The sequence below is a fragment of the Natrix helvetica genome, assembly GCF_964273705.1.
Source record: "Natrix helvetica genome assembly, chromosome: 2".
NCBI classification, from domain to species: domain Eukaryota; kingdom Metazoa; phylum Chordata; class Lepidosauria; order Squamata; family Natricidae; genus Natrix; species Natrix helvetica.
Genome location: NC_138552.1, coordinates 30,735,008 through 30,747,741, shown reverse-complemented (window position 1 = coordinate 30,747,741; position 12,734 = coordinate 30,735,008). Strand labels below are relative to the sequence as shown.

Genomic DNA, 12,734 nt, shown 5'->3' with positions numbered 1-12,734 from the left:
CCTAATTGAGGTTAATCAGCCTGTAGGGGCAAAGTCAATAAATTAAATGTGGGCCTTTATTTTTTTACACTGTCTATTCAAAATCTAAACTATAAGCATAAATATAATCAAGAGGTACAATAAGAAACTGATCAGCAAAAGATGTAAATCATACAGGAGCAAGTATACCCTAAAATCAAGCATGTGCAAGAGTATAAACTATCTAAAATCTCATGATAGAGGGATTCATATTGCTCAATTTCCCCCCGAAATACAAATAATTTCCAAGTTACATGCTTATTACTTTGGATTGTATAAAAACACCTTTTCAGAGTTTTCCTATTCAAAGAGGGTATAACACAGTTTCTGCTGCCTCCTTGTGCCTTCTTTTATTAATCTGACTGTACATAACAGAGGGATCATTTTGTACTGAAAACCAGAACAGGTTAGCTACAAGCTCTTTCTGCCCAAAGGCTACTCAAATGTAGTCTTAGCTGTGGTTTCTAAATTAATCCATCACCCTGGATTTTTCTGTATTCATTTCTTTATGCTATAGCTGAGCTCACTGTTCATTGAGCAGTGATACATCGTTTCTGTCTCCTTTGATTTCCTGCTGTGCTTCCCTTATAGCCATATCCCTCTCAATAGGTTTTAATCTTGTCCTCAGTTGCTGAACTTCCTGTTTATTTCTTTTTATGAAAAAGCCGGGAAGGAAAGAGCTAGCCAGGTTGTACTGGAACAATGAGTGTCATACCAGACAAATCTTAACATAAAAGAATCTGATTCCTCCCCCCGCTCCTGTAATAACACAAAAGGAAGATAGACCTGCACATGTTCTTATGTGAAAACAGTAGATTGTTTTAAAAATACTAAAATTAGCAAATAAAAACAGTATTAAGTTCTTGATTCCCTCCCGGTGATCCCAACTGGTGACTGTATCACGTTATTTATAAATTTGAACACTACTACTGGTTACTAACTTTACCTCAAATATTTTCCCCTTAAATCTGTAATCTAGCTCAGGGCTCCCTGACCCATGGGGGTTGGGGACCACTGGGCCACGCAAGTGGCAGGCAAGTGTGTGAAAATCTGTCTGTGCAAATGTGGCTTTGTGCACTTGCCTACTGCTTGCACAGAACCACCACCACCACCCCGCTTCTGCTGGTCTGCAGAATCAGAAAGGTTGGCGACCGCTGCTCTAGGTATCCAAGTTCTTCTTGTTATGTGAAATTTAGGGGAAACATTTTTGCTAGATTTAGTCAAACACTTATTCTGGGTATATGTTGTTAATTGCTGTTGCTGCGTATTCCCCAAAAATCTGATATAAGCCATTAAGTATCACTTTTCTATTATAACGATTAGCATATATCTTAATATATTATGATATTTTTATTTACTTGTTTTGGAAAGATTCCTAATAGAAAAAAACAGACTTCAATTTAAGTTTTGTTTATAGTGGCAGTCATGCTATCAATATAAATATTAATGTTTAGAGTTTCATAATGAGTTATAATCATTTCCCAAAATGATATGAATAATTTAGTTTTATATATTCAATTAATTATTTAATCAATGAAATAATGAAATAATAGCGAGTTTTAAATTTTATGGCAATTGTAATTTTTTTTTATTTACTGATATTTTGTGTTACATCTACTACATCTTTACTCGTTACTCATTTTCTTCTTTTTTCTTTTGTTTAATCATTTGTGGTATGCATGTACTACGTTCTTTAAACGTTTTGAAAAAGAAGAAAGACTTACCATAGTTCTAATCCATCTTCTAGGAGATACACATGAGGAGGCTGGCTAACATCAGTACTTAGCTGAATAATTGGGAGCAGAAAAGTGTAAAGATTCTTGCTTTCTGCTCCTAAACCCTGCAGAAAAAAGTAATCAAGAGAAACAACCAACCCTTATGGTCAGATTATGCATGTTAATTGTCCCTATTTCATTTGCAACAATGTGAAGTGATGGACTTCATACACTTTATTGCTCTTATGTTTTGGTGTGTCAACTTTAGCTTGGGAATGCTTCTGTCTCAGTGTGCTAGTGCAGTGATCCCCAACTTTTGCGGCTTGGCACCCTAGCTGGGGGAGAAAGGGGAACCAGGCTGCGCAAGTGGTGGCTCAAAAGAGAAGCCTTTGGCGCATCACTCATGTGAGTGGAGCTGTGCATGCTTACTCACAGCCGGCCTCTTGCAGAGCCCAGTTCTGAATAGGTCACAGTCCAGTAGTGGACTGCAGTCCACGGGTTGGGAACCACTTTGTTAGTGGGTTTGAAGAACATAGGTATGTGGTGTTTCTCAAGTACCTGTTTTAAGGTATTTATTTATAAAGATAAAAATTGGACACCAAAAGATAAGAAGAGCAATGTACTGCATGCAGTTCAGTGGAGGGAGGAGTGTTTAGAGCTCTACATTGGAGAAACCAAGCAGAGAAACTTTACACAAGAAGATGACCCAGCACAGGAGAAGCAGCACTACAAGACCAGAATCAGAATATACCTTCATTTTAAAGAAAAAGGACACTCTTTGGAGGAAAATAATGTTCACATTTTGGACAGGTAGATGGTTTGAGAGAGGAATAAAGTATCCACTTATGCCAAATAAATAATGCAATGATTAATAAATATCAAGTTTTTGGAAAATATTGCTAATCTGTTGTTTCTAATGGAATACAAGTCCCATTAAATGCACCCAATTAAATTATTTTATCAAATGAATTAATAACTATTATTAAGGGATGTTAGATGCAGCGTCAGTACCTTTTAACTTTGGATAGCAGAACATATCTTCCACTGGTCAAGAACTAGAAGTACTAAGTAGGTCAGGTTTCATTCAGTGTATAATGATCTACATTTTTCCATAATAGAGATCAACTCTTCTATTTCAGAAGAAAAAAGGCAGCCTTCTCTATCAACATTATATGAAATATGCACTGACATAAATGTAGAAAGCTTAACAATGGAAGATTCATGAAAGAATTCAAACCTGCTCTCATCTTACAAGATGAACTTGTTGAGATTCAGAAGAATTGAAACACAAGGCATAAGAGTGAAGTGAAAGCAAAAGAAAAAAGTTTAGAATAAGAAAAAAGGTGGAATAGTTCTGCAGAATCCTCCAAAGTATGTATATAGAGACGGAAGCAAGACTAGGGAGGTTGTAGCAGGTGAAGTTAAAACAAACTCCCTTCTCTGAATTATAGACAACATTTCAAGAGAAATGAAAGGGAATCTTTCCAACATTTCTTTTTTCAAAACAAAGGTTTTAGCTATGATTTGGGAAGTAAAGATATTCTAAACCTATTGTATTGGGTTTTTTGTTTCCTTTTAAAACAATCTTTATAGTCTTGAGGAATTCCTGAGTTTTCCTCTTGAACAAGTGTGTGCAATCTGCATGTGATCCCTGAGATCCCCCCCCCCCCCCGGCTTTTGTGACCTTCTATCATGAATGCTAAAATTCACAGCAATTTTTCCTAGAATTTTGGTATGAGAAATTCATATAAATTATAATGCAGTCCCCAGGATAAGGATTATCACAATTAAAAACCATTAAACACCAGTCACCGCCAATGTTCCCTCTAATTTTTTTTTTAGTGTGAGTGGAAACGTATAGTGTTTGAGTGGCACATTTTCATGCCTGAGCACCTTAATTTTTTTCACAGATGTCACCCAAGACAACAACGAAATCAGTGTTAGTTGAAACTCAAAGTTATGTTTATTCAGGGTACCCGCTTAATTAAAAGTGTTATATAATATCAGTATCACTTATAATACTGCAAGTCTGCAATATTAAAATAATTGAATAGTGTTTACGGTAATGTACACTGTTATTCAGTGAAAGCCTGTCTCATCTTACAGTTTCTCATGTCTGTCTTTCTTTAACAACCATTCCGAGTACACTTTGTCACGCTGGTGGCAGGGGCTTTACGCAATCGGTTCCAAATAGTGCAGCATGGTAGATAGATCAGAGGTCTTCAAACTTGGCAACTTGAAGACATGTGGACTTCAACTCCCAGAACTCTTCAGCCAGCATAGGGGACAGGGGAAAGCAAGTAGATAGATCAGAGGTCTTCAAACTTGGCAACTTGAAGACATGTGGACTTCAACTCCCAGAACTCTTCAGCCAGCATAGGGTACGGGGGAAAGCAAGTAGATAGATCAGAGGTCTTCAAACATAGCAACTTGAAGACATGTGGACTTCAACTCCCAGAACTCTTCAGCCAGCATAGGGGACAGGGGAAAGCAAGTAGATAGATCAGAGGTCTTCAAACTTGGCAACTTGAAGACATGTGGACTTCAACTCCCAGAATTCTTCAGCCAGCATAGGGGACAGGGGAAAGCAAGTAGATAGATCAGAGGTCTTCAAACATAGCAACTTGAAGACATGTGGACTTCAACTTCCAGAATTCTTCAGCCAGCATAGGGGACAGGGGACAGGGGAAAGCAAGTAGATAGATCAGAGGTCTTCAAACATAGCAACTTGAAGACATGTGGACTTCAACTCCCAGAATTCTTCAGCCAGCATAGGGGACAGGGGAAAGCAAGTAGATAGATCAGAGGTCTTCAAACTTGGCAACTTGAAGACATGTGGACTTCAACTCCCAGAATTCTCCAGCCAGCATAGGGTACGGGGGAAAGCAAGTAGATAGATCAGAGGTCTTCAAACTTGGCAACTTGAAGACATGTGGACTTCAACTCCCAGAATTCTTCAGCCAGCATAGGGGACAGGGGAAAGCAAGTAGATAGATCAGAGGTCTTCAAACATAGCAACTTGAAGACATGTGGACTTCAACTTCCAGAATTCTCCAGCCAGCATAGGGTACGGGGGAAAGCAAGTAGATAGATCAGAGGTCTTCAAACATAGCAACTTGAAGACATGTGGACTTCAACTTCCAGAATTCTTCAGCCAGCATAGGGGACAGGGGACAGGGGAAAGCAAGTAGATAGATCAGAGGTCTTCAAACATAGCAACTTGAAGACATGTGGACTTCAACTCCCAGAATTCTTCAGCCAGCATAGGGGACAGGGGAAAGCAAGTAGATAGATCAGAGGTCTTCAAACTTGGCAACTTGAAGACATGTGGACTTCAACTCCCAGAATTCTCCAGCCAGCATAGGGTACGGGGGAAAGCAAGTAGATAGATCAGAGGTCTTCAAACTTGGCAACTTGAAGACATGTGGACTTCAACTCCCAGAATTCTTCAGCCAGCATAGGGGACAGGGGAAAGCAAGTAGATAGATCAGAGGTCTTCAAACATAGCAACTTGAAGACATGTGGACTTCAACTTCCAGAATTCTTCAGCCAGCATAGCTGGCTGGAGAATTCTGGAAGTTGCGTCCACAAGTCTTCAAGTTGCCAAGTTTGGGGACCACTGAGATAGATGCACGCCTACTCGACCATAAATCTGAGGGAATCTAGCTTAAATGCTAGAAACAGATAACAGGACTGTGCAGAGCACATGATTCCCAGGCAGCTCCACAGAGGATGCTCTCAAGCAGTCGACGGAGCGAAAGAGGCAAAAAATGAATGGGACTAGAGTATGCGATACCATTTGCTTCCCCAGGAGAGTGTACAAGAGACAAAGCTAGCCTCCTCCTCCTCTCCCCCCGGCTTCCCAGATCAAGTGGTTCCATCCAGGTGGCAGGCACGAAACCGCTTCCAAAACGGAGCTAAACCAGGCAATCCGAGCACTTCCTCTGGCAGCTTAAAAGGTCGGGGGAGCACAGTTGTTGATTATTATTATTATTCCCCCCCCCCAATTAACACCGTGAGTAGTTTCTTCCCCCCCTTTCTCGAATGGCACCGGCTGTTTGCCGCAGGCAGAGCTTGCAGGGGGAATGAACCATTGTGCCTGGGGAGGAGGAAACGGATTATGCCCACTTTTATTTCTTCTCCGAAAAGGGAAGGGATTACAAATCAGTTAGAAGGCTTTAAAAAAGAGTGGAACGTAGGACACATATCAAGGATTATATGTGATGGGGGGGGGTGTAATCCTCCACGTCTCCCCCCCCTTTCTATGCATTGATCCACTACTGTCCGGGTTCTTTCTCCCCCCCACCCCCACCCAGGAGAAGGCTGGGAGTGGGTGCTTTCATGGGGAGGCAGGTCAAGCAGCAGTTTTTGATTTTGGAGATGGGTGGGGAAGGGAAGTTGGGCGTTTGCCAAATGTTATGCTGTGACATTAGAAATCACTGCACTGCAGTTGGAAATTGCTGCGCTGTGTTTTCCTGTTAAGTGCGCACCCGCGCACCCGCGCAGCTTAGAGGGAACATGGTCACTGCCCATATATGAACTAACCGTACCTACTTAATGACCTTCTGACCCTATCCTCACATTACTTTTGTTCCATGGCCACAGAAATATTGCCTGTACTATTATAATGTAATAAAATGTGCACATTCAAAACAAGCCTTACTTGTTTTATTGCTTAACTATGCACAGCACAAGAAAATCTCACAAGCAAAGAAAAGCAAAGAGAAAGAAAAAGGACCTGAACAACACTATAACATTCCTTTTTAGGCTAACCCTTTAGAGGTTGAGGTACACTGTAATATTTAGTCTGATATTAAATTTTACTGGGATATCAATATTATGTAAGTTAAAAATACATGGAAGAAAAAAAGAGAAGAATTTACCTGAATAAGATGATTTAGGGTAGTCAGAATAGCACATCTCAGCATATTGTGTTCTTCACTTTGTTTCCAAAGTAGAGGTAAATACTGAATCAAGCATGCTACATAAGGTCTTATCTGTAATCAAAAGCAATGTAATATTGTTTTTAAGAGTGAAGTGAATCTAAATTCTTACATCTAAAAATTAAGAAATTAACTAATTTATTGTATCAACATATGTACATCTTAATTCCATGACTGCATGTTCAAGAAAATAAACAATTTCATATTCTTTTTTTAAAGAAAACAATATGCAAAATCAAGTGACACAAATACAGCTTTGTCTAAGAATTAGCATCATCGTTACAACAATTATAAGAGAAGCTCTAGAAAAAAAGTTTATATTTTATTGCAAGTCTAAATTATGTTATAAATATTATTCATAAATAATGTGTAAAAAATCAGTACTGGATTTTCTTGAACTTTCAAACTGAGAACTAAGTATTGTTTCTAGGATGGATAACAGGCATGGATATCAGGGAACATTTCGGCCAAGGCAATTATTTCCAGTGGTACTTCCTTCAGAAAACCACAGCAGGATAGAGAGTGTTTCTGACAGAAAACATTTAACCTAACTATCAATCATAACTCCTCTTCAACAGCTCTTTAGGGAACAGGAAAGGGAAGAAGAGCACCACAGGAAGCGTATGATATTATAAAGCATGTATTTGATCCTTAGACTAGAGCCGTGATGGCGAACTTATGGCACGCCTACCACAGGTGGCACGTGGAGCCATTTCTGAGGGCACGTGAGCCATTGCCCTGTCAGCTCCAGTGTGCATGCACCTGCTGGCCAGCTGATTTTCAATAGTTTTTTTTTTTTTTAATCTCCGGAGGATTCCTTAAAGCCTCCAAAGGGCAAAAAACAGCCCAATGCAAACCAGAAATGAGGAGAGCTGCCGGAACGGGGGAAAGACAAGCGGCAAGAAAAGAGGCTTCTTTCATTCGTGCTGGCTGCTCTGTTCCCCCCTCCCCTCCTGCTACTAAAAAGGATCCTGCCTGATAGCTGGAATCCAAAGGGAAATGAGGAGAGCTGCCAGCAAGGGGGAAAGACAAGCGGCAAGAAAAGAGGCTTCTTTCATTCGTGCTGGCTGCTCTGTTCCCCCCTCCCCCCCTGCTACTAAAAAGGATCCTGCCTGATCGCTGGAATCCAAAGGGAAATGAGAGAGCTGCCAGCACGGGGGAAAGACAAGCGGCAAGAAAAGAGGATTCTTTCACTCGTGCTGGCTGCTCTGTTCCCCATGCCCCCGCTACTGAAAAGGATCCTGCCTGATCGCTGGAATCCAAAGGGAAATGGGGGGGGGGGAGAGATCTCGCAAAGTTGGAATTGATTGATTGAAGGGGTTTTTTTTTAGTCCCACAAACTTTGTTTTCCTGTCCAAAATGGCAAGAAACACGATGGAAAAATGCTACAGAGGGGAAATTATACAGGCAAAGAAATGCTTCGGAGAAGCGAGGACCTGGGCGAGGATGGGTGGGGCAGGCTCCATGGAATGGTGCTGAAATGGAGAAAAGGGCAACAGAGCAGCCACCTAGAGGGGAAAAAGCTGCTTTTTCTTCTTTCCTTGCTGCTTGTCTTTCCCTCATGCAGATAGCTCTCTTCCTCATTTCCCTTTTGATTGCAGCGACCAGGCAGGATCCTCTGTGCTAACACGGAGGGGGAGAAACAGAGCAGCTACCTTGAGGGAAAAAAGCTGCTTTTTCTTCTTTCCTTGCCACTTGTCTTTCCCCTGTGCCAGCAGCTCCCTTCCTCATTTGTCTATTGACTGTAGTGCCCAGGATCCTCTTTAATAGAAGGGGGAAATTTAGCAACTGGACTCACACCTGCCATAGTAAAAAGGGCCCAATCTTTACAAAGGAGAATGATAAGGGAAAGTTTTTTGACACAGGAGCACACTTGAGCATCCTCCCACCCCCACCCCAATCTCTGCCCGTTTGTGGCAGAGCAACTTCTCCCCTCACTGGGTGTTAGCCAAGGGGAAGCAGCCAGAGCAGGGAGTGGTGAGGAAGCCTTGCGCAAAAATGTGCGGTCCACACAGGTGAAGGGGGGACATAAAGTTATGTGGGTGGGCACTCGAGTTCGTGTGATAGCGCGCACACATGTGCTTTTGGCACCCGAGGCGAAAAAGGTTCGCCATCACTGGACTAGAGATTTCTTATTCTCAGTTATGTACTGTATTTGTACAACCATGCAAGAGAGAATTGTATCCTTTTAATTTGGGGCAGGCAGATCAGACTGTTTGTTTTGGAAATGGTTCTTCACCTCTAAAGCTAGGTAAAATACCTGAAGATTTGGACTATAATACTATTAAAGTTTTGCAGGTATTACAGAATCTTATTCTATGTTTCATCAGAGCTTAAAGGAGCAATGAAAATTCAGTCTATGGAACTCATCTCATAGTTCACTTAATGTACTCAAATATAGGCTTTCAACCCAAACAATGGGAATACTGTATCCTTTAGGATATTTTGATATCTAATGTAGCGTGGCTACTAAAATATATTAATCCATTAGTTTCTCTTAAGCTTTACTAATTTGCTAATATATTTTTGAAGAATTTTATGTTTATTGCATTTCATTTTTAATGTATTAGCTTAGTGATTTTATAAAACAGGCTAAAATAGAAAGTGGGGTATTATTTTATTAAGAAAAACACACCCAAACCAACATTCATGTGCTCAAACTAAGTTGTAAACCTCAAACTTATTTTCCAGAAGTGTCTCGAGATCTGACTTTGTCATCAAGCCTGGAAATCTTAGGGGACTGGTGAGATCCATTGTTGATGTTCCATTGCTGACTGAATCTCTTATATGTGCTCCATTTAAAAAAATGTCTGTGTTTGACATATTGTTTGTTTGTTTGTTTTTTGCTGTACTATTTTTTCACTCAATCACTTTTTGTGAAATGGGCAATGATGTAAACATGATAAATAAATAAATTGCTTGATATAACGTATTTTGTTTACTTATTTAGGAAAGAGAACAGAAATCATAACTATGAAAAAGTTTTGTTATAGAACTTTAATGGCTGAAATGCATTTTTATTTAAAAAATTCAACAAATTAAAATAATATGTGGTTCAACAAGTTCAAGGAAATGTCATCTGATTTCTTTTTTAAAGTTTAATATGAATTTAAAAATGAAAGAAAAAAAATGAAATTTACCTGCATATTGACTCTTTCAATTACACAAGAGAGAACATGGAGGACATGCATCTTTGTGTCACATTCTCTAACTTCTTGAAGAAGTTTGAAGAGCAACGTAAACATAGATTCCAAGTACTATAAGAAAAAAGTTGGCTGTTAATAAATAGTTGTTTCAGTTAGTGATCCCAAATATTTAATAAGAGTAACTTTTATATCTGAAATATCTGGTCTATCTTTTGCCACAAATCTAATCCTATAAATCGTATTAAACATTACTAAGATTCATACAGTCACTTCCTATTTCAAAATTAGTTTTTCTTCTTCTCTTTTTTTTATTCTCTGTCCCTCATGCCTCTTCTGTGAATTACATTTCTTCATATTCAGTTTTAAGATACCTGAAATGATAATAGCTCATTAAATATACAATATCTATCAGAAATAGATAACTAAAAATGTGTTCTTCTATAAATCAGCAAGATAAAAATTAGAAACTTTCATAGGTGCACAATACATACTACTATATCAACTTTTATAATGCAAATATCCCCACCTTTCAACTGAAATATTTACTTATAATTAGATAAAATACTTACTGGTAAAAACTGGTCAGTCCTAAATTCAAAATCATCCACTGGTAAAATTGAGTTAAGAAAAACTGAACCCTGTATCTCATGATTTAAAACAAAAACAAAACCCAAAACCCAATCTAAATGTTTTCAGCATTCTGTTACATCATAATAATTTACACAAGGAAAAGGATATCAAGTTTTAATGTTGTTGCTGTCTCAATACGGACCTGAGTGAAAATAATTGAATCAGAACATATTTTGCCCAGAGTGCTTACAGTATAAATTTTTTTAAATAAAACATTTATATTCCAATTCTTCTACTTCTTAAGTCGATGCTAAACAACAGATTATAAATACAAATCATTTATTTACAGTCACAGACCAATAATACACAAATATAAATTTTAAAATGCGGAAAAACAAAATATGAAACATTTTAAAATGAGAAGAAACATCAATCAATTTTTGAAAGCAAAAGCTAGAAACCTGGCAACCTTTATGTAGTGGGTACCGAAGTTGGGTCTTGCAGAAGCAAGACTATAATTTCTTGATAATAGAGAAATTAACATTTCTGACAATTGGGATTATAAGTGTCAGGTGAAATGGATGGTACGGTGGAAAGCCTTAACAATACATAAATAACTGTCAATCTCTGTAACCGATCAGACTTTTATATTTGCCTATAGTGTAATTTCAATAAGAGGTACTATGACGTAGTTTTAGGTTGCATCAGAGCTGTTATCGTTGATTGTGTACTCGGACTGGATGTTGTAGATGTCGGGGCAGAGGCAGCAAAGCCAGGCTTCCCAGGAGGTGGTTTTTTAGGAGGCACTGTTTGTGAAATAAAGAGTTCAGTCAATGCAGAGAGTGATCAGTCAGAGGGGTAGCCAGGAGAGTCCAGGAGGCAGAAGGTCCAGGCAGATGGGGTTTTTTCTAGTCACACTGGCAATAGAGTAAAGTTTTTCATGCCAGGGAGTCCAAAAGGTAGCAATCAACAAGAGATTTGTCCGAGTAGCACAGAGACAAAGACCGGAAGCCTGACGTTTTAAAGGTGGAGTCAATTTTCACAGTTCATAAAGACAACGGAAGTGTGCCATCTTGCCCTGCCAGCTTCGGGTTTAGAGGCATAATAAAGTTTTCAAAGTTTCCAAACTTTCCAGATCATCATTCCATTGTAGATTTAAGTTCAAAATTCGCCATTAGTAGGAGCGTGACATCATTAGTTGGCTCTCCCCCCTCCTCCTTCCCTTGGGGCTGAGAGCAAAATTGTTTCAAGCCGCCTGCCGAGGGGGGGGGAATCCCCCTCCCTCCAGCCACGCTGCTCCAGCCAAGCCGGAGGTGAAGTTTAGACTGCTGGCAATTTTTCCAAATTAGTAAAGGGAATGAGAGGGAGTTTTCGCCTCACCGCACCGCAGCCGGGTTCTTCTGCTTGTTTTTTTCTTCCGTCAGCCTCGCAGCGAAGACGCCGGAGTGTCCCCCATCATGCTCCCCAGTGCCTAGAGCGAGGCGGGGGCCCCCCCGGCCGCCACCGATCCAGGGGATCCCCCGCGGTGCCGCTCCTCCGGCAGGAGCCTCTACAGGGCATCCTGTGCCCCCCAAGGAGTGGGGAGCCCACCAGGAAAGCGCGGGGCGAGCAAAGCTTGCCCGTCGCCGTTAGCCGCCGGAACCGATAACAGCTCTGATGCAACCTAAAACTACAGAGACTGAATTTCAACAAATGTTTCAGCAACTTCTACAGGGACAAGAGGAAATAAAAAGACAACTAAAAGAGATGAAAGAAGAAATTAAAGAGAACCAGGCCCAAATTAATAAAAACTCACAGAGACTGGATCTTTTGGAGGGTGGGACGGCTGAGATGAGGGAGGGGATGGAGGGGGTGCAGAAGGGGAACAAAGAAATTGATACCCAACAGATGAAAATAGAATTTGAGAGAATGTCCTTTTATCTTAGATTTCAAAATGTGGTGGAGAAAGATGATGAAGACATAAGGGACATTATGACAAGTATTTTGGCTGAATATATTCAGAAAGAGAAACAACAGATGGGGTGGGAACTAGACTTGGTTTATAGAGTAAACTCAGCTTATGCTAGAACACACAATGTACCCAGGGAGGTACACATTAAGTTCCTCAGAAAAAGTACAAGAGATGAAATTCTGAGTGCACAAAGGGGGCAAGCTTTGAAATATCAAGACAGGCAAATAACCATTCTGAAACAGATCCCCAAGAAAGTGAGGGAAAAAAGAAAAAGCTATTCGCAATTAGCGAAGAAATTATACCAGAAGGGGGTGTGGTTCAGATGGCTGATGCCTGAAGATATGCTAGTATTCTGGGAGGACACAAGAGTTAGAATTAATACACCCATAGA

At 40.0% G+C, this 12,734-nt stretch overlaps 1 protein-coding gene across 3 annotated transcripts in view; it reads right to left on the bottom strand.

Annotated features, from left to right (window-relative positions):
- Positions 1-12,734, bottom strand: part of IPO11 (importin 11) — an 83,811-nt gene that overhangs the window by 35,660 nt on the left and 35,417 nt on the right. For all 3 annotated transcript variants that reach the window (XM_081944134.1, XM_081944133.1, XM_081944135.1), the window contains exons 17-21: positions 10,561-10,594; positions 10,392-10,432; positions 9,817-9,933; positions 6,617-6,730; positions 1,743-1,858 (exon numbers count right to left, since the gene is read on the bottom strand). In XM_081944134.1, the coding sequence (XP_081800260.1) occupies positions 1,743-1,858; positions 6,617-6,730; positions 9,817-9,933; positions 10,392-10,432; positions 10,561-10,594 (422 nt within the window). The remainder of the gene's footprint in view (positions 1-1,742; positions 1,859-6,616; positions 6,731-9,816; positions 9,934-10,391; positions 10,433-10,560; positions 10,595-12,734) is intronic.